Source organism: Aspergillus tubingensis (genome assembly GCF_013340325.1).
Source record: "Aspergillus tubingensis WU-2223L DNA, scaffold_3, whole genome shotgun sequence".
Classification (NCBI taxonomy): Eukaryota; Fungi; Ascomycota; class Eurotiomycetes; order Eurotiales; family Aspergillaceae; genus Aspergillus; species Aspergillus tubingensis.
The window spans coordinates 150,466-171,215 of NW_023336277.1; the positions used below are offsets into that span (position 1 = coordinate 150,466).

Sequence of the window (20,750 nt, forward strand, 5' to 3'; positions counted from 1 at the left end):
GCTGAAAAAGAGAGACTACAACTACCAGTGACTCGGACATTGCTCGGCTAATCGCTGGCGAAGCAGGCAGTCATCTGGTGGTGGCAGAGCAGGCCAGAGGGACATTAGACGAACCAGAATCAATAGCGCTAAACTCGAACCAACTATCATGAAAAGTTGCTGCACCCATTTAGGAAACATGCAATTTCCCATGCAGCAACTAGTTCTGACAGACAATTCGCGCCGAGGTCCAACCGTCGTTGCATTGATTCTGACCTCCGTGACTGATCCGGCTAGCCGCACTTAAAGCCCTTTTACCTGACCCGTGAGTATAGACCTTCCACAACTTCGACGTTGCAACAATTATCCAACTATATAATAGGGACCCCCCATGGATCGAAAGGCAAATAAATACAGTGATTGCCACCAGCCAGAACAGACCTTTGTGTCGAAGCGAAGAGGTAAATGGGCCTAAGGGTCCTTAGCCTGGCGCTAAGCACTCTCATTTCCAGCGCTAAATGACATCCGAATGCTACGAAGTGAGACATACCCAATCAGCACATCCCATGACAGTCATAGCGGCCCCGGGGTTCTCGTAATAGCGGACCCTATCCGGAGAGAGGTCCGAACAAAGCGGCTCTACAGAATCTTTTTGATGCCCATTCGACTGTCTACTCGCTTGTCTCATTTCCCAAAGCTACCAATGTTGGGGCCGTCAGCATGACCTGAAAATGAGATGAGCTTGGCTCTGCAGCCAAGGCTATAGAAAGGGGGATAAAAGAGCCCCTCTCAAGCCTTTTCCCCTGATACTACACCCTATTCATCATTCACTCCTCTCTACGGAGTATTATCAAACAGCAAACCTCATCCAAATCTCAGAACCCCGGAGACAGATCAAGATTCATCTCAGCAGCCACCATGCGCACCTCGTACCTCCTCGCCGCAGCCCTTACCCTCCTTGGCGGTGCTCACGCCGACGACGACAGCACCACAGTAGTCGGCTACTTCATGCCCTATTGGTCGGTGGACCTCCCTGAATACGGCGGCTGGACCAGCACCGGCGCCAGCGTCGCAGGCATCAATGCCGTGAAAACCACCTACAAAATGAGCTGTCTCAAAGACGCCCCCAAGACAGACTGCGACATGAAGGACGCATACACTATCATTCAAGGCCCGGAAACCGTCAGTGTCAGCCAAGTATACACTGCTTCGACGTCGGACAAGACCACCAGCTTCGATGTCACCGTGACTCTGTCATACGAATGCTCATTGAAGTCGTGGACTGAATCGGCGAGCTGCACCATGAGCGCGGGTTTCAGTGGAAGTGACGATGGCGCGACGTACGCTTCGTCGACGTCGACCAAGTCTACCTATGAGAACCCGACTAGCAGATTCTATTCCCTTGTTGTCACGGGGGGTGTCAAGTCGTTCACCGAGCCCGCCGCTACGAAGACCCCTGATGCTGCTGCTGGTGTCGGGGCTCCTGTTGCGGCCATGATTACGGCGGCGCCTGTTGCGGCCGCTGCTATGGTTGCTGCGGCTTGGGTTTAGGATCGACCAGTGGAAGAATTGAACTGGTTATGGAAAATACTCTAGTCATTAATGGTCTTAATGTGGAAGGATCAAACGATACTTGCGGTAGCACTGCAGTTGCTATATAATAATGAAGTTGTCGGTTGCTTGTTACTTTTACCATGGTTATCCGTCGCTCCTTGTATACCCCGAGTTATCAAAATAAATGAATGCTATTGCGGATGCATGCCTGACTTTTTCGAATACTGTTATCTGACTGAAAGTATGATTAGGACAATTGCAAGAGGCTTGAAATTTGTCTAACCTAAGTACTGGCACAGGGGAACCGTAGATAAGTAGGTAACTGCCACCATGATTCACAGAGTAGGATGGTAAAGCAGTAACGCTCGTCATGCTTCCCTGGCAACATCATACATCTTAAAGTGCTGATACTTATCAAATAAGCAAGCAGAGAAACATTTTTGAATCGATACCAGTTCAAGTGCAATAGCAGTGGCCCCAATGGCCTAAATGCACTCCTACACGAGACACCAGATTCTGCCACCCCTTCCTCAAGGCGGTCAAAAAATATACAGAATGCTGACTAGTCATTTCGGACCTGTTGAAAAATATATCCGTCTATATCCGCCTATATCCGCACTTTTCTTCGCGAGGTCGCTGCGGTTCTGCCGCATTTAGCGGTCAGACAAGCGGTCAAATATGGCAATACTGTTCTTGGGTCTAAACCAGAGCATGCCCAATTGAACTCTAATATTCTCTGTAAGTAGTAGCTATACCCAGAGGTGTCTCCACGACTTTTCCCTCTTTATACAGACATACTCCGAGCCACTTCTTCTCGCGCCATGGAGAATGGCCGTGCTTTGGCGTACTTCTCAACATCATCTATCAACACTTTCCCATTTTCGCCCGACATAGCGGCGGCTTTTGCCTCGGAACTGGCCCAGGTCACATTGGCTTGGAGGCAGTACGGTGCATCAGGAGGGAATGTGAACACCTCCCATGAGAGGATCACATCCTTGCCACAGAGCCTTTCTGCTAAGGGTATGTGGACATTGATGAAGTAGTCCAGATTGACTTCTGCTTCGCGGGGGTATAGGACCTATGGTATCAATCAGTAACGTTATAAAAGTGGATCAATGGTTGGGGAAGAAGGTACTGCGTATGTAATGGGCATTTTTGGCAAATGGAAACTCTCGTTAGGGTCGGAGTACGAGTCAAGGTCAAGGGTAGTCAGGTAAGAATTGAGGGAGGAGACACATGAGTATGCTTTTGTAGTGCTATCCTTATCCCGATACACTGCCTATGTCGATGGGTTGCGGGTTGAGGACCTTGCGAGTGAGAACATCCGTCTGATTTGATGATGCAGCAGGACGAAAAAGGCTATTATCATCATGGTTGCTTTGCTGCTTGTATGTCCAAGTGACATTCCTATGATCGGCATGACGTGCTAGTCCGTACATTATACCGCAAATCATGGATGCATGAAGTTCCAGGTAGTCACGGAATACGAGGTGCAGAAGTACTATCTTTGAGTTTGGGTGGGGTTGAGGAAGCTTGATGTTTACATGTAGGACGCAAGGGTATCGTCTAGGCATGATAGGTTCCGATAGGGGCAAGAAGCGTCGGAAAGAAAGTATCATAAGGAAGTTAGGAAAATACAACAGGGTTCGTCTCATTTTCACCTCCTCCACTCCTTGAATGGGGTCACTTGTGCGTGCTTCTTGACTTGGCCCTGGGCCCTGGGCCCCTTGCATGCATGATAATGCCAATATACTATCGCGGCTTTCGGAGGGACACTCCACATCAATTCACCGCAGAAGACAGCCATCTCCCTTGGTAGAATATATGGCTTTGCACCATGCAGAGGGCTTTATACTCTACTATATGGTTGCACCTTGGCTAACATGTGTTACTGGGAGCTTCCCATAATGGTCTTGAATGTTCGTAGCATTAGAAGGACTTCAAATCCTCAGATTGAGATCTGGGAAAGCTCGCTTAGCACGTTCAGGCAGAGTCTAGAGGAAATGCCCCCATTCAAGACGACACTGATCACAGAGCTGCACACCTCCAAAGCAATGGTCCCTTTGGGCACCGTAGACCTCGCGATATAGACACTCAGGGCAATGTTGGTTGTCGGCCCCATCAAGATAGTCCGCCAAACCACGAAACATAAACTCATCGCTCCTCGCCATAGACCTATTGTACTGCTCAATATCTTCGGCTATACTGGTCTTTCTCTTGTCGATACGATTCCAAAGCTTCTTGTTGAGACGCGTCTGGTTGATAACCTCTTTGGTCTCAGTCTTGCCCACTGTAAGGTCCTCCTCCACGAAGCGGTACCGCCGCATCATCATATGAATAGGGCCACCAAAACTGCGCAGGAAGTTGGTAACAGCAAGATGCCCAGGTGTACCAGCCATTGCCAGATCTATCGCCCAGAGAACTTGTCGTGCCCGGTGAAAGGCCTCAATACGATGGTCTTCTGGCATGTAGGCAAAGGTACTGTTGGTTTCTCCTTCAGAGCGATGTTTATAAAAAGCCACGGCGTCATACATAGTATCACCGATCTCGCAGAGAATATCATATTGCGCATCAGTAAACCAGATGTCAAGAAGATCGTTGCACGCCAGGGCAGAGGCTATAGTAAATCGAGCCAGGGCATCGCAGTCTCGCATCCGAAACCACTGCTGTGGTGAATTGACAAGAGCATTGACATACCGGCGGAACAATTCGCTGTTGGCGTGACTGACTTTCTGAGATGTAATAAAAAGAAAGGATTTATATTCGCGGGCCATATCAATATGCCCAGGGGTGCCGTGAAAAAGCTCATCCAGAACTTCATCGAGATCATAATTGAGGATTTTGGGTCCAGCAGTGACGTCGACCATGCTACCCTGAAACTCGGCAATGACCCCGATGATAATGATGCGCATAAATGCAATATAGCGCTCCCAGTTCGTGTACTGTGGGATTACAGACCGTGAGTACTCCCAAGCGCACGCCAGAACCTCGTCCTTGGCGGTTTTTGGTAGGTCAATCCCATCAAGGTCGTGGGCGATATCATCGGGGTAGTACCATTCGTTTTGAATCGTCATCTTGGCTTGCCTTGCACAATGCTAGTTTTGGACCTTTGATGTTCAAATCGATATTCTGACTTGCTCAGCCTCTAACTAGTACCATCTATTTACCTGAAGGTTACAGTCACACGCCAGATTTATAAAGATACTGGTGCATTGTCTCGACGCGTATGGGTCTATGTTTCAACCAGTCTCATGACGTGGGTTACCCTTTCTAGTTACATACATTAACCGCATTTGTTCTGACTCTTGCTGGCACGGAAATGCTGTCCTATATGTGCCTGGCGAATATTATACGAGCAAAATATTATACGAGCAACTTGAGAGATATCCCTTGCGTTCTGTTACCTATCGGGGTCCTCTCCGAAGATATGCATATTCGTGGCAGCTTTTAGAATGACAGGAGAACTAGCTACTCTAGGCCTTTAAGTTCGTGTGAAGTTGTTGTGAATGCCTAGTATACCATTGATCTTCGATTTAGCTTGAAGTTTCATGTTCATTCAGTAATTGATTGCAATTATAATTTTGCAGAATGTGCCTAGTAAATGACTTCTTGATTGTAGTGCTGACTATGCCATCATACTAAAGATGTTGAAGATCACCCTGCTGCTGAGGGTTCTGCAACATCGGACGGCCGCAAGAATCCATGTAGAGTATGCACCATGAAACCCACAATAATAGAGCGTAACTCTGACCGGGTCTTCATCATCATGCCGAAGGATTTTCTTGGAATGCTGCTGATAAGCCACCCTGCCAAATTGAAAGCTAACCGTCTGAAAACCCAGTCTATCAGTCTATTGTGGTGAGTCGATCGCGATGTGTCAATCATGTATCCCTCGCGTCTCCATACCCTCCGCTCCACCACACCATTTTGTGCAGAATGGCATGACGTAAACAGGTTACCCCAATGAGCAGAGTGCAGGTGTGCACGACGGGTTATAAGCTAGACGCACAGATATTGGCTCAGATATGTAAGCAGGAGCATATTCATATCAAAATCAGTTAAGAGATGATGTCCTATGCTAGGTATAGGGAAATCACCTCTTTCGCTCTCCACCGCGTTGACTGAAATACCTGCTTTCGTACCATCTCCCTTCACTTCAACTATTCTGAGACAAACTACACCCTCACCATGGCTTTCTATAATCTTGCCGCCTTGACAGCATTCGCCATTTTTGGATGGTATGCCCTTACTTCCACCCTAGCGTGGTATCGACTCCGCAAGTTTCCAACGCCCAGCTGGCTAGCCCATTTCTCCTACCTCTGGCTCGGGAGGTTGACATATAGCGGAAAACAGTATTGGGTACACCGCGAGCTACATCGGAAATATGGCCCGCTGGTTCGGATTGGTCCGAACGAGATCATGACCGATGACCCGGACATCATCCGCTCCATGTCATCAACTCGAAGCACATTTACTCGCGGCGAATGGTATCTAACTGGGCGGTTTAACCCCTACTACGACATCATGTTCACTATTCTAAGTAATGAGGGACACAAGAAGGCACGAGCACGTGTCCATGCAGGCTACTCCGGTCGCGAGACGGGGGTTGCCTTGGAACATGGGGTCGATCGTCAGGTAACCCGATTAACTGATTTGCTACGGCAAAAGTACACTGTCCCTGGGGATGATGCGCCGCTTCTAAACATAGTCGATATAAGCTCCTACTTTACCATGGATGTTATTACAAAGCTGGCCTTTGGGCAAGAATTCGGCTTTCTCCAGGCGGAGAAAGATCGTTATGGCTTCTTCAAAGAAGTGCATTCTCTGTGGCCGCAAATGTCTACAGTGGCAGATGTTCCGTGGATTCGGAGGATTATTTTCTCAAAGCCGTTCCTGAAACTGTTAGGTCCACGCCCCACGGACTCTCATGGCTTCGGTGCGTTGATGGGGTATGTACAGCTCACTTGTGTGTCGACTTAAACAATGTACTGACAACCTGACAGAGTTGCTCGTGAACATGTGCGGGAGAAGTTCTCTACTCTGGACAATAGCAAAGGGGATATGATGGTATGTTGCCATGTAAAGCAATATTTCACGGCAGACTCGCGGTATAACAGCGATGTAGGAATCTTTTATCCGCCATGGACTGACTCAGGAGGAGTGTGAAGCCGAGGGACTCTTCACAATCATCGCCGGGACTGAAAGCACCGCTTCCACTATAAGATCCATCTTGATCCACACCATAAGCTCTCCTGTTGTCTACTCAAAGCTTAAGAACGAGGTTCTCGAAACACTTAAGAGGAGGTCTATTAGCAGCCCTATTAGCAACAAAGACGTCAAAGAACTCCCGTATCTTCAGGTAAGATTCTTCTATCAACCCCAATTTACAAGGCCCCGACCAAGCTGATTTGAAATTGGTGATTAGGCCGTCATTTGCGAAAGCATTCGCATGCGGCCGCCCCTCCTGGGACTCTTTCCCAAGGTTGTGCCCTCGGGTGGTGTTGAATATCATGGACGGCCTATTCCTGAAGGTACTAATATTTGCATGAACGCATCATCTCTCCTACATTCTAAATCACTGTTTGGAAATGACCCGGAGGTCTTCAGACCTGAACGTTTTATGGACTTAGATGAAGATACCTGCAATGAGAGGAGAAGAAACCTCGAAATGGCATTTGGCCATGGGCAGAATCAATGCCTGGGCAAGCATATTGCCTTTATGGAGTTTGCGAAGGTAACATTCGAGGTGCGTATCCTTCTACTCGAGACCAATTAGGCACCGTTTGCTTACTAGTCTTGTAGTTATTCCGCAACTTCGATTTTCAGACAGTGAACCCCTGGCGAGTGAACCATGAGGTGCAGAGCTATGGTGCTTTTCTCGAGTCGAATATGAAGTTTAGGGTAACTGAAAGTGGAGTGTGATTAACTAGTCGGTGTTAGTAATGCACAAGGGAGAACGATCCGTCGCTCGACTATGAGATAGAACCTTAACCTACGCATCTACAGTCTTGTTACAGAGATAGTCTTGTCTTGGATATGAATAAGTTACAAGCAATATGGCGCCATTCGCAGCTAAACTTACCACAGTAGAGAAACAAATTACTGGAGAAATGCATATCTAGGTTTCATGACAAATGTAATCATCATAATTTGAAATTGCAACTTTGTTTCTTGAGGGATCAGGTGATACTACACAGGTCCCCTTGCAGAAAGAGCCAACATATCTGTCCCACCTTACCTGTCAGTAAATCATCGACTGAACATGGAATAGGTGATAGCAAGAAAGATACGCAGAGATGCAAGTGCAGATGACCCTTTTGGAAGTATGCTGCATTCTTCTAGCGCACGAGAGACACGTAGGGTGGATAAATGACTGCAGAACATTACTGATAATGTGCACTACTGCGATTGGGGCGAAGGAAAGATAGGAGAGAAGGTGGGGGCCTGGAGTCTGTATGACGACCGTCATTGAATCCAGCGGTGGCACCATCAAGGCTGCTGTATGCTGAAGACCCGACCTGTCCAATAATACTACGACGTGTGACCTTGCTTTTTCCAGAGAAACCAGCGGTCACCATTGAATAGACCGAGTATAGGGATGAGTATGACGTTTTCTCTTGGACGTACTTTTTCGGCGCATCGCATATTTACGGCATCTGAAGTCTACAGAAGCAAGATTTGGTCGATCAAGGTGTGGTGATAATATGCATCTTACCCATACAGGTGAATACATTAAGCGCTGCAGAGAGTATTCCAGTAGCTTGGAACTGGCTGAGGTAGACGAGCGACTGAAGATGTAAAAAAGCAGGGGATATCGTCATCTGAATCAAACATGGGCCCTTCTACTCGGCAGTGGGCTATGCGATTACGTATGGGCCACGGTATATGCATCTGTCGAATATTGGAAATGTTAAGTTCGAAGGTTCTGTCAAGACTGCAATGTATCGTAAAGTATGTTTAACTACATCGGAGCATAAAACTGTTGCTGCGTTGGTTAGCCTGCATGTGACAATGATTATGACAGAGGATTAAGAGAGTAGATTTCATGCTCTCTCCGTTCCCAACCAGACCAGCATCCTGCCAAATGGCTATACAGTAGACCGGATCGTCTATGCAAGGGATTTATCACCACTCCCCCGCAAGAAGGATTGCATGGCATTCTTCGGGATGCAAAATGGTCAACATTCCCATGTTAAAAAATTTCGAACATAAGTGTAGTTAGCTATCCCATAACGCCCCACCAGAAAATTCATTGCGTACCCTTCACAGAAGTAGTCCAGCATGTCCTTTGTTATCCAGTCGATTGTGCTTCTCTACGTGCTCTACATTGTGATCTCCGCGATCCGCACCGTCTTCTTCCATCCATTGGGACGCCTACCTGGTCCCAAGCTCTGGATTGCCTTTCCATTCTTTCAACATATCGCAGCAGTTCGTGGACAATTAGATCATGAATTGCGACGCTTGCACCAACAGTACGGGGAGGTAGTCCGCTACGGACCAGATGAGGTATCATTCACCACCGCGTCCGCCTGGTCGACCATCTACGGCCCCGGTATTGAGCTCCCCAAACCAATATATGCGGTGTACAGCAAGTCCGGGATCCTAAACGCCGACCTGGAGGATCACGCCCGAATCCGCAAGGCCATGGCGCCGGCATTCTCGCCAAAGGGGATCCAGGCACAGGAGCCGATTCTGATGCACTATATCGACCAGTTGATGAAGCAGCTACGCAAGGTAGCTCAATCGGGGCAAGCCACGAACATCACTAAATGGTACAATCTGGCAACCTTTGACCTGATTGGGGACTTGACATTTGGAGAGTCTTTTGGTGGGCTTGCCAAGGGAGAGTATCACTACTGGGTAGCTCCGATCCTGGACTATGTGCGTATGGTTCCGCTGCTGAGGGCCAGAGACCTGTATCCGTGGCTGGTACGGGGCATCATGACCATTCTGCCGTCCAGTTTGAGGGAAGCTCAGAAACGGCAGGATGCTCACACGCGGGCCATGGTACAGAAACGAATGCGCTGTGAGACCCATCGCCACGATTTCATGGCGTCCATGCTGCGGCCACGGGGGGAGAAAGGGGAGCTTAGTGTGACCGAGCTCGAAGTCAATGCTAATATCCTCATCGCTGGCGGGAGTGAGCCGACGGCAACATTACTGACGGGGCTAACCTACTGGCTACTACGGACCCCGACGGCCCTGGCGCGGGCGACGGAGGAAGTGCGATCCCAGCTGCTAACAGAGGAGGAAATCACGTTTGTGAACTTGACGACACGACTTCCATATTTGCAAGCGTGTATCACCGAGACCTTTCGCATGTATCCTCCAGTGCCGACAGGACGGCAACGGGTAACGCTATCGACGACTGAGATCGCAGGCCATCAAATTCCTCCAAGGGTACGTATTCTTACCTCCTATTCCTGAGCCAAAATCCAATCAAGACTGATGACGGGCCAGACGAAGGTAGCGGTACATCAACTAGCAGCGTACCAGTCGGAACAGAACTTCCATGACGCGGGTGAGTTTCACCCAGAGCGATGGCTACCCGAGGCAAAAGATTCCTCATCTCCCTACTACCACGACCAGCGGGAGGTGCTACGACCATTTTCTGTGGGGACGCGGGACTGCATCGGCCGGCAACTGGCGTATCAGGAAATCTGGGGTATTATGGCACGTGTGCTGTGGCATTTCGATCTAGAACAGGGGCCGGGGCAGGACAAATGGAATGTGCAGCGGTCGTTCACCATTTGGGAGAAGGGAGCGCTGGAAGTGTATCTGCGTGAAAGAAGCCCTGTCAGTGTCGAGGTACCAGATAGCACGAAGGTCTCTTGAGAGGGACTTGTTGCTCGGATAAGCATTCAAGTTTTGAGAAGCTCACTGCGAGTTCTATTTTCCAGAGAACAGGGCATACTGGATGGAAAAGGCAGAAAGGCGTACATACGTATGACCAAATAATGAAAGTCAGACTTCAGCGTAGATAGTGGTTTCCCGCTCCATCTGAGCCATTGGGAAGGGATGGGGGGTTAATCGAGTAATTGACTAAAGGGCTAACGATCGTCGTATACAATTTTGGTTGGGATTCTTCCATGCTCATCGGTCCAGTTTAGATTTCAGTCCTGCCATGTGTGATAACTCTCCGATGCATTTGAAAAAAAAAAAAAAATCTAATATCAGGCGTCCGTGTGGCCAGGGGAGGGAGGTGGGGAGTAGCTCAGTGTTCTTCGCAGCAAGTTGTTAAACACAGCAAATGAAAGGATGTCGCATCTGAGGAAAAGCGAGACGACAATGTAGGGTTACACTGCATTATACACATCTTCATAATAAGGATCCTGGAAGAGGTGTGAAGAAACGAAGAGGGTGGGGGGCAAGAACTGCAAGGAGTATGTTACACCAGTTCACATCGGGTCAGTGAGAGGCGCAAATCTATGCTTTTAAAGGATAGACCCCTCAAGAAAAGAGCATCCCATGATAATAACAATTCCAAGCGGGGTCTATCCTTCCCCCCTTCATTCTCAAAGTATCCACAGCAGACTGTCGCATCATATTGATCTTCACAATGACTATCCAAAACCAGGCTAAGGAAGAAATTCCTAGAGTCTCCGGCAAGCGTGATCTCGACAAGATCTGGCCGACCACCCAGGAATATGGGGCTGCAATCATCGAGGAATTTCTTCCTCTGGACGTCGTGCGGCGCTTGAATCTTGACGCCGACCCCTACGTCGCAATTAAACCAATTTCGAGTGCCTCGGAAAAAGATCACCCTAACCATGGGATATCCCCAACGTCCAAGTTTGTCAATGCTTTGAGTGAATTCTCGCCCACCTTTCGGAACGATGTCTTGAACAACGAGGCTCTGAATAGAGTATCCAAGGATGCGTTCAGAGCATATGGTGATTACTGGCTTCTACTGGGTGCGATAATGGAATATGCACCAACTCAACCAGCTCTATCTTTCCATAGAGACATGAGCTTCAGCCATCCTATCGTTGACTATCTGAAGCGTGACGCACCACCCACTTCAATCATCTTCATTGTCGCCCTGACGCCTTTCACGGCCGAGAACGGTGCTACCCACGTCATTCTGGGCAGCCATAAGTGGCACTCCATTGATGGTGCCACGATGGATCAGGCTGTTCGTGCAGTGATGAACCCCGGAGATGCTCTGGTGCTTATCGATGGCACGGTGCATTGCGGAGGCGCCAATATGACAAAAACCGAGTCTCGCCGTGTACTTTCCATCACTACGGGCATCAGCCAGTTCACTCCGCTAGAGAGTAACATGACCCTCCCGCGTCCCATCGTGGAGAGCCTAACTCCATTAGCTCAGAGGCTTCTTGGATGGGCAAGTCAACGATCCTCTGCGCCACGTGATATGGGGTTGTTGACCATCCGAGGCAAGTCGATGGAAGAAACATTAGGATTGAGATCGGACCAGCCAATTGCATAGTACGGGTGAGAGGAACGTAAAAGTCAGTCATCCTGGATATCATACCGAAATATGATCATTCTGTTCTCACGTCTATTCTCCGTAAAAAGCCATATCATATGCAGTAGTAGTAAAGCATAGGATATGTTGGCGATGGAGCCGTCATGATTTATTACTGCCTCAGGCACTGAATAATCGCCTCGGAATATGGCAGAGTTTCGAATGTGGCAATATGCATGGCGGTGCTTGTGTGGCGTACGTGAATATGTGGCTGGGTATATGCAGAGATGGAGGCCAGCCCAGTAAGGACTTTTGGAAGGTTACACAGTCGGCTGGTTAAGAAATTACTGGGGCATACTTGTTGGAGGCAGTCTGAAGAGTCAAAGCTCGACAGCATTGGCTTAAGCGACCGGCAGATGTCTTATCCTGTGTGCAGAAAGAGAAGAGGCATACTACAGCAACAAACGGATAGATAAAGAGAAAAGCACGAAAGTATCCATTATGCAGTGACTAGAAATAGAGTCGAGGGTATCTTTTCAGATGTAGCAATTTACTGACATACATACTTCGAGGCAATTACGCCCACTTTCCGATCAGGGCCATGATGCCCGCCCCCAACAACGTACAGAACACCATGTACAACAGCTTGGAGCGACGACGAGTACGACACGGGTCGAAAATAAAGTCGCGTGCCAGCAGTTCCACCAGAGCACTGTAGATCAGCACACCTGCTGAGATAGCATTGAACACTCCCTGCACGATCAAGGATGTCTTCGAGCCCGGGTTGTAAGCAGTGCGCAAGCCCAGGCCGATCGCAATCGAGATCGGAGTGGTCAGGCCATACGCCAGACACAACAGGTGAGGGAGCCACTTGCGATGTCCAAAGGGAATGGCGGAAAGTCGGGCACCGATACCCAGACCCTCGAATGACTGGTGGAAGACCAGCACGGGGTAGAGGGTCGAGAATTCAGAACCGGTCACGCCAAGGTTGAGGCCGATGATGACCGAGTGGAAGATGATACCAAACTCGAGGATCAAGAAACCGGCAATCTGTTGTCTGAAGGAGCGTTCGCCTTGCTCGGACGAGGTTTCTGCGGAGGTTGCCGTGGGGGAGGTCTTTTCTGCGGACATGCGACCATCTTCGGGGTTGGGGTGGTTATGCGCGCTGGTCGGATCACCGGAAATAAAGGCGTCCGTGGCGTTCTCCTCTCGGTGCATGCCATACTTGTTCTCGACGTAGACCTCGGCGGCGAGATCTAGAAGGAAGATAAGAGTGATAGAGCCGAGCACAATAGCGGCACACCAGGAGTATAGGGACCAGTTTCCGGAGACGCCAACGCAGGTCTTGGGTCCGATGCGCTTGTAGGCTGGGTCAAGCAGATGAACAAAGGCTGTTGCTAGGATGACACCCGTACCGAAGTAACGGGCGAAAATGTAGACGTTGTGAGGGATCTTCCAGCGGGGCATGCTCTTAGCCACGACGGGGAAGAAGGTGAAGGCTGTGGAGACGAAGAGGATAACAAAGATGGATGAGATGCGGGCCCCCATATGACCGTTGTAGTCATTTTCAGAGATGGCATAGTAGCACAGCACGTCCTCTTTGCTGGCCGTGTGGAGGTTCACCTCGGATGCATTGAAAATAGCCATGGCGACCAGATGGGGAGAGGGTTGGAGGAGAGCAATGAAGTGAGGATTGCCTGGAGAGAGCATTATGAAAACCCAGCTGTAGATGGATCATCTTATAGCATACTGAGTGAGGACCTTGGGGTGTAGCTGAAGGAGATGGTGGTGTCTAGGGGAGTACCTGGCTTGATGATGGCGAACCAGGTGCCCTCCATTGTGGGCCGCAATAATCTCGACAAGCGTAGGCTGACAGGGATAGCCATTAACTAGGGTTTGACTGGATGACTAGCCAGATTTGCCTCGCTCGACTCTTAACAGGATGCAGACATCCTCAATCATCTCAGCAGTTCATGTCATTTCAATGGACCATCGCGTAGAAGCTCTGCATCTCTAAAGAGCCATTTGATGACATTCCTGGCGATATCATTCGCAAACAAATTGGTAGGGCTGAGCAGCATCACCTCGTGAGCCGGAATGACAAGCGCCCTATAGGGCTGATGGGGATGTCGCTTATCTGCAGGCCAATCAAGCTGGCGAACAAAATGCGTGAGATGCAGCCCGGGTTAAGCTGTCTCCCAAGGTCCTCGCGCGGATTCCACTTTCCAAGGTTTGGGTCACTCCATGGTTCCGCCCTCGTAGGCCTCACTGGCTGAATTTTTCTAGTTGGCGAGAGTGCCGCCCCACGCTCAACCCATGCAGTCAGACAAGGTCGATTGTGTGTTTTTGCATCCACACGCGGTCCGGATACACATCTCCACCCGAGGGCTCGGATCCGAGGCCAATGAACGACCACCTGCTGGTGCCGTGGGATCTTAGCCGATATGAGAATGCTCCAGCGTGGAGGGGAAGGGGGGGAGGCTATTGTTATATTTCTTACCTGCCATGTTCACACCCGCGGTCGGACAGGGCACCTAAGAGTCGGCTGCATGAGCTCTCATGTTCGAGCGTTGCACGGGCGCATACATTCCAAAGTAGAACAATCTGCATTGTACCACTGCGGTAATTAGTATCGTATGCTAAGCTTTAGTGGTCTGACGTGTCTCAGTTGTTGTGGAGCAATAGCGACAAACGTTGGCGACACCTTGAATATATACATCCAGTTGTAGTTAGTGCTTTGGGAGGGAAGTGACAGTGGTGGATTACTCAGAATGCTTTCCTTGGCCACTGCAGTGGCAGGACATGCTCCAACGCATAAAGGAAGTTCAAGTCTTGTGACCGACCGGCTTGCTGACTCTTGGGACTCGGCAGTGAATTATAAGGGGCTGGCTCTCCCAGTATCCATCTACCCAGCTACATGGAACCCCAACAAGCCATAAAGACAAATTAACCGGCGGCGTTTTTGCACTGTTTGGAACAACAGTATAGCTCGGTCCACACCGTGGTGAGATTCAAATTGATGATGAGAAAGAGCTAACATGCTGCCATGCAAAGCCTAGGCCTGTAAGAGGGAGAAAGTGGCTACCCCTGAAGGTGGAGGATTTGGGTGGTACTTTCGTTCGTCCGCTGGTGATGTGACTGACTCGAAGAGCGGTCTTTCCGAGGAGAAAGTGATAGAAATATCCTCAAGTCTAACTAGACTAACGCCTTAGACTCGCATCAGTTTACCCAAAGTGGTGGCTGCCGCTGTCTACCCCCTGACTCGGCACTTCACAGCTTTGCCATCGCCGAAGATATTTACGTGAATCCATGACCATCCAGCTTCCCTGCATTTGATTCCTAGTCACCTGGTCTGCAGGAAAAGAGGGGGTATCACATTGACCCGAGCGTCAAACGTTTCCAAAGCCTACAGCGTCTTAGCTCATCGACCCAAACACCGCTGTTGAACGAAGTCGGAAGCCCGCGGAGGAGACTGGAGCTCGGGGTTGGCCGTTTACGAGGCTACACAGCCGGGTCTGGACTTCTTAGCCCTCTGTTTCAGGCGTAGGTGGATGCATGCGGTGCTGAGGGACCTATTATCTGGAACGAACTTATGGTCGGGTAGCATTATGCATTGGCTGGAGAAAAGGTATTATAGCCCGTGGCTGCCCTCAAACTGGCTGAGCTACTCAGTTTCTTTGTCTGAATTGTCTTGGCTGATGTGATACGAAGAGTTTATTGAGCGCTTGGACGCCCTCGTTGATGTTTGGGTCGGAGCATGGGCCTCGGATAAGGTTGATCCCTCCCGTGCCTGGGGGGGAGGGGGGGTGTTGAAGGGAAATGCTGAGTCACTCCTTTCCCTTTCTGAGATTGAGCTTCCCAGAAATTATGGCCAGGCTGGAATCTAATCGTCCCATGGCACACTCAAAGGTGACACAACCGAGCCTACCAAGAGTCCCCGAGAAGCGGATCTTCATCGACGAGGATGCGCTGGTCCCCGATAGTCTTCAAAGACCCACTGTTAGATCTAGGTCAAACCCAACACCTTAGATTCTACCGACACTTTCTCTCAAGAACTTCCAGCAATATCGAGCTACCATCTGCAATATATTTGGAATCGGAGCTGTCAACTATGATCCGGCTGGGACTCCGAGGCAGCTCCAAATTAAACTTTCTTTGTCTCGGCCAGACTGGGATGCTCGAGGTCTCCCGGACCATCACCTGAATATAAACCCCCTGTCCAGTACCCGTTTCCCCGTTTATGAGTCCAGGCTTGTCCCGTAAAGCTTCACAATGAGCAATTCTGGGGGCGATGCCGCCATCATCGTGGGGTACCTGCTTGCGACGCTGGCAATCAGCATCATGGGCCTCCGGCTCTATATGCGCCGCTATCGACGACAGTCCTTCGTCATCAGCGACTACATAACCCTTTTCTGCTGCCTTCTTTTGGTCTATATCATGAATATCACTCTTGTTTTCGGGACGCTTGGTAACGTTGCCGTCACATATATGGCGGGCGAAGTACCGAGTCGCGCCGATATTAAGCGTTCCCAGATGAGCAGCAAAGTCACTTATGCTGGTGCGATCATCTACTTCACCTAGTAAGTAAGCATCCGAACACGCGGACATGCGTGGCACACATGATGTATAGTACTGAGACCGTCGAGTATTTGGTGCCAGAAGGCCGTCGTTCTCTGCTTCATCAACCGACTTCTAGGGGTGCTTCCGTGGCCATACATATGGATTCGCGTTATGTGGGCCATACTATGCGTCACCTATATAACGTTGCTCCTTCTCTTCCTCACCGTATGCAGACCACTGAGTCTGTACTTCCAGGTCTATCCCGATCCAGGTGTGTACTTCGCGAGGTATAAATTATTTTGGTTTTAGTCAGAATATCTAACCTGTACACTCTTCGATTCCAGGTCCTTGTATCAGATCGACATACCACATATCGGCCCATGCCGTTTTCAACTGTGTCACCGACTTAATGCTGATTATTCTTCCGATTCACTGGCTTCTTAAGATTAGGCGTCCCTGGTACAAGTGAGTTCGAATGTTGACACCAACGATTCTCATCCATACTAACCGATGCGAAGACGGGCCCAGCTCATTGGCCTCTTCTCCATCGGCATAGTCCTCGTGGTGATTTCTGCTCTTCGTTTCCCATTCCACCAAGGTTCACTCGACACTTCCTTGCAGACAATATTGAGCCCCATAGAGGAACTTCTTTCGGCCCTAGTTGCCAACGTGCCCACATTGTACAGCCTCCGACGGGCCAGGCAGCCAGAGACGCCCCCACACCCTACGCAACCACCCCCGAAGAGATTCCCACGAGCGGTCGACAGCATCATAATCATGCAGACTGTGGATGTAGAGGAATCCCGTACGGATGATCAGACACTCTCCACGACAATAACCGATCGAGCGTTATCCACTACTATGGCCGATCGGGACCTGAACGACGACAGCGACGGACACCTTGTTCGCAATGGTCCAGAATGAAGCAATTAAAGAGCTTGTAGCATATAGAAGGATCAGACATGATCTATGCATAGTACATAGTACGAGTTGATGTATATAGCGAAGACGGCGGACCCACTTTAATAGCCCATAGTGCACATCCGGGTCCGCCATGCGCAGTGCCCTCTGGACAGGGAGATTTTCGGGATACCCAGTAGCTACTGAAATTGGAGCAGCAGCAATTATGAGAAGATACAGTTACTCAGCTTGGTGTACCTGATAGTTTAGAAATATTACACCATTTCCGGAATACGTCAGTCAATGACCTACACCGAAGCAGTGCAAATAAGTACTAGGCTGAAAAACAACAATTACTATATATTGTATATCAGAAAGTGGAACAACCCTATCATCCCCCATACAAATGCACACTCGAATTCTTCGTCCACACCCGCAACCTCTTCCCAAAAAGATACATCGGCACGGCCAACACCAACGGCCCAAACGTTAGCGCCAACTGCACCATAGCAGGCAAAAATACCCCAACTTCCTCTCCGCCAACGGCGGCACCCAATAACTCATACTAAACCCAAAAGTGTTCCTAATAATTGTGATGACTGCCATGATCTCCCCAGAAACAGGTTTATACGAATCCACCGCATAAGCAACAGCAATGCTACAAATCGGCGAGACAACCAGTCCACTAAGTCCGAACCCAAACACCAGCAGAACAGGCCAGGGCCATAAATCCAGGATGGCAAATGCCCCGACCAACACCGACAAAAGTAGTAACGCAGCAAAGGGAATAAGACCCAATAATCTCATCTCCGCCTCATAAACACCCTTGTTCCGCTCCGTTGCCTTCACCGCAACCCAGTCAGACAATGGCCCCGCCGTGACAAGCCCGATTATGCAACCGATCAAGAAGGCGAAGTTGGAGTAACCCACTTGCGAGGCGTTGAAATTATAGGGCGGGGCACCGAGGACAGAAGATTCAGTGAGGTTCCAGAAGAGAACAAAGTTCGCGACGCCGGAGATAGCCATCGCGGCCCAGAATATGATCGGGTAGAGACATATGCGGAATGGGGTTAGGGTGTCTCGCAGGATGAAGGCTTTCCATTGCGGGTCGGGGGGTTGCCATAGCTTGTATTGGGTGCTGCACGGGGATCCGGTACCGGGCTTGAGGGGTAGTGGTTGGGTTGAGTAGATTTCTTTTGAGTCTACGGTCGGGCTGGTGTCTGTGGGGGACCCTTCAGTGTCTGGTTTCAGAGATGTGTGCGCCGTATGTCGGGGGGGGTTGGACGCGGGGTCACGGTGGTATTTCGTCTCCGGGCAGAAGAGGAGGATAGTGACGATGTTGAAGCAGGTCATGGCCATTGATAGCCAGAAGAAGCTACGCCATCCGAATCTGATATTCCATGAGTCAGCCATTCAGACTTACAATAATGCCAACTGAGCGTGATAAATGACCGGGGGACAGTACCTTTGCGTGATATTCCCTGAGATGACCGGCCCGAGGAAAGAGCCAAACGAGGCCGCGGTACTATAATTGTTCTGTCAGTTAAATAGCCTTTGTGTTTTGTCAGTCTTCCAACTTACAAAAAGGCTACGGTCCATCGTCCTCGCTCATACAAGAAGAAGAGATCTGCAACTGTCTGCATGGGTACGGTCTCGCAGACCGCAGCCCCTGCTCCGTTCACGACTCGAGCCACAATGAAACTCGTATAGGAGGAGGCGAGAGCCTCCCACACATAAGAGGCGACGCTAAGCGACAAGAAAGCGATGAAAACAAAGCGACGTCCGAATATATTGGCACACGGAACGACGATTAAATTGACATAGGCAAACGACAGGATACACACGCCGGTGATGAGCAGAAGTTGGGTGTTATTCAGATCGAAGGTATCGGAGAAGGCAGGAAACATTGGGCTCATGGATAATGCTGACGCTGTTGATACGAATGTGGTCACGAGCTGGGACATTATAGCTAAGTCTGTCATTGGGGAATGATGAGCGTGGCTTATTGCGTGGATTGTTTGTGAAACTTACACTTCCATTTCGGCGCCCAGTTGAGCGGATCGTAGGGATCTTCTGATGGCTGAGGGACGAGACTTATGGAGGTGAGCTACTGTTGTACATCTAGGCTCGAGAAACACCGCTCACACTATCCCAGTTTTAGATCCATGAACCAGGTGGGGATCCCTATCGTGCATTATCTCAGTCCCCGGGAGATGATCCCCGTGCCCTGGGGGTGCGCTTTCTGGCGAGTCCATCTTGCTGCGGGGTGGAGCAACTAGACTGCCTGTTGCGTTGGAAATCTGATGCTGGGAGAATAACAGTATGCAGTCCTTGAGGGGGATCTGCAGCTATGAAGCTTGACTATATCTCAGAGGACCAGGTGAGGCTGAGCTGAGGATGTTAAAGGTAAGCGATGAATGACGCAAGGGGTGGACAAGGATGAGCTGGCGGAATGCAGATTTTCTGTCGATCTTCTCCCAAGCGGAATGCAGGGTTGGACAACTATCGATTCTCCGATCCATGATGAGCTGGGTGTCATGCCGTCCTTTCTCCATAGAAAAGCACAGTATCGATATGGACGGGTACCTATGTGTGGGGGGTGCTGGAAAAAGGAAGACAAACTACAAAAGACACTGGCTATATTATGAGCTGAGGATAGGAAGCTATCTCAGCGCAATCAACAGGTGAAGATACTTGTTTAGGGGGATCTGTGATGGTTCTCGTCGGTGTGACAGTCTGTGGAGGTTGGCATTGCAGACTATCATTGTAAATAACCCGAATGGATAGATGTATGCGGCATATGTAAGTTGTCGGCCAATGAGACACCACGTTTACATTGAATCGTTCAATAGTACTAAACACAACAGCACATATTCTTGGGCTTATTAGAGTTCGCAACAAAGGCAGCAATGGGCATGGGTCCAATCAATGCTTTTAATGCTATACAGCTGACTGCTGCATGAAAGGATTTTGAGTAGAATCTCACAATAAGTATTGACGAAGCTCTTCAAACGAGCATGTAACTGAGAATTGGAAGTTATCGAGTTGGCAGCCCGTCTTATCTCGACCCACCATTGGAATGCTACTATCAGGACCAACAATTCCTCTCGGTTTCTATTTTAGAACCCGCGGTCTTTGAGCTTCCTGAGGGATACCCAGCAGACATCATTCTCTCCACAACTATGGAACTCTCCTAATCGTGACACTCGCATTGATAGACGATTCAATAACAATCTGTGATTCTCGGAGACTAACCAGGTCGTCGTCCGTAGTATCTCCGGTATATCGCTAGAAATGTCTTTATTCGGCTCCGGGCGCTCGGACGAAC

At 49.5% G+C, this 20,750-nt stretch overlaps 9 protein-coding genes across 9 annotated transcripts; 5 read left to right on the forward strand and 4 right to left on the reverse strand.

Annotated features, from left to right (window-relative positions):
• Positions 1-897: 897 nt before the first annotated feature.
• Positions 898-1,530, forward strand: AtWU_01259 (uncharacterized protein; the record flags this gene model as incomplete). Its single annotated transcript, XM_035496373.1, has 1 exon — positions 898-1,530. The coding sequence occupies one exon, from the start codon at positions 898-900 to the stop codon at positions 1,528-1,530; it is 633 nt and encodes a 210-aa protein (XP_035352266.1).
• Positions 1,531-2,186: 656 nt separating this feature from the next.
• On the reverse strand, positions 2,187-2,686 carry AtWU_01260 (uncharacterized protein; the record flags this gene model as incomplete). The annotated part of the gene is made up of 3 exons (XM_035496374.1): positions 2,187-2,269; positions 2,332-2,611; positions 2,669-2,686. 3 exons carry the CDS (start codon positions 2,684-2,686, stop codon positions 2,187-2,189), a joined length of 381 nt encoding a protein of 126 aa, XP_035352267.1.
• Positions 2,687-3,527: 841 nt separating this feature from the next.
• On the reverse strand, positions 3,528-4,607 carry AtWU_01261 (ABA 3 protein; the record flags this gene model as incomplete). The annotated part of the gene is made up of 1 exon (XM_035496375.1): positions 3,528-4,607. The coding sequence occupies one exon, from the start codon at positions 4,605-4,607 to the stop codon at positions 3,528-3,530; it is 1,080 nt and encodes a 359-aa protein (XP_035352268.1).
• A 1,114-nt stretch (positions 4,608-5,721) lies between these two features.
• Positions 5,722-7,309, forward strand: AtWU_01262 (cytochrome P450; the record flags this gene model as incomplete). The annotated part of the gene is made up of 4 exons (XM_035496376.1): positions 5,722-6,482; positions 6,537-6,600; positions 6,659-6,892; positions 6,959-7,309. 4 exons carry the CDS (start codon positions 5,722-5,724, stop codon positions 7,307-7,309), a joined length of 1,410 nt encoding a protein of 469 aa, XP_035352269.1.
• Positions 7,310-8,814: 1,505 nt separating this feature from the next.
• Positions 8,815-10,368, forward strand: AtWU_01263 (cytochrome P450; the record flags this gene model as incomplete). Its single annotated transcript, XM_035496377.1, has 2 exons — positions 8,815-9,933; positions 9,994-10,368. 2 exons carry the CDS (start codon positions 8,815-8,817, stop codon positions 10,366-10,368), a joined length of 1,494 nt encoding a protein of 497 aa, XP_035352270.1.
• Positions 10,369-11,092: 724 nt separating this feature from the next.
• Positions 11,093-11,983, forward strand: ftmF (2-oxoglutarate dependent dioxygenase ftmF; the record flags this gene model as incomplete). The annotated part of the gene is made up of 1 exon (XM_035496378.1): positions 11,093-11,983. One exon carries the CDS (start codon positions 11,093-11,095, stop codon positions 11,981-11,983), a length of 891 nt encoding a protein of 296 aa, XP_035352271.1.
• A 555-nt stretch (positions 11,984-12,538) lies between these two features.
• On the reverse strand, positions 12,539-13,800 carry AtWU_01265 (zinc-regulated transporter 1; the record flags this gene model as incomplete). Its single annotated transcript, XM_035496379.1, has 2 exons — positions 12,539-13,659; positions 13,713-13,800. The coding sequence occupies 2 exons, from the start codon at positions 13,798-13,800 to the stop codon at positions 12,539-12,541; spliced, it is 1,209 nt and encodes a 402-aa protein (XP_035352272.1).
• A 2,434-nt stretch (positions 13,801-16,234) lies between these two features.
• Positions 16,235-17,446, forward strand: AtWU_01266 (uncharacterized protein; the record flags this gene model as incomplete). Its single annotated transcript, XM_035496380.1, has 4 exons — positions 16,235-16,542; positions 16,609-16,793; positions 16,867-16,987; positions 17,041-17,446. The coding sequence occupies 4 exons, from the start codon at positions 16,235-16,237 to the stop codon at positions 17,444-17,446; spliced, it is 1,020 nt and encodes a 339-aa protein (XP_035352273.1).
• Positions 17,447-17,911: 465 nt separating this feature from the next.
• AtWU_01267 (MFS transporter) lies at positions 17,912-19,677 on the reverse strand (the record flags this gene model as incomplete). The annotated part of the gene is made up of 5 exons (XM_035496381.1): positions 17,912-18,812; positions 18,888-18,947; positions 19,004-19,397; positions 19,454-19,515; positions 19,568-19,677. The coding sequence occupies 5 exons, from the start codon at positions 19,675-19,677 to the stop codon at positions 17,912-17,914; spliced, it is 1,527 nt and encodes a 508-aa protein (XP_035352274.1).
• Positions 19,678-20,750: the final 1,073 nt, after the last annotated feature.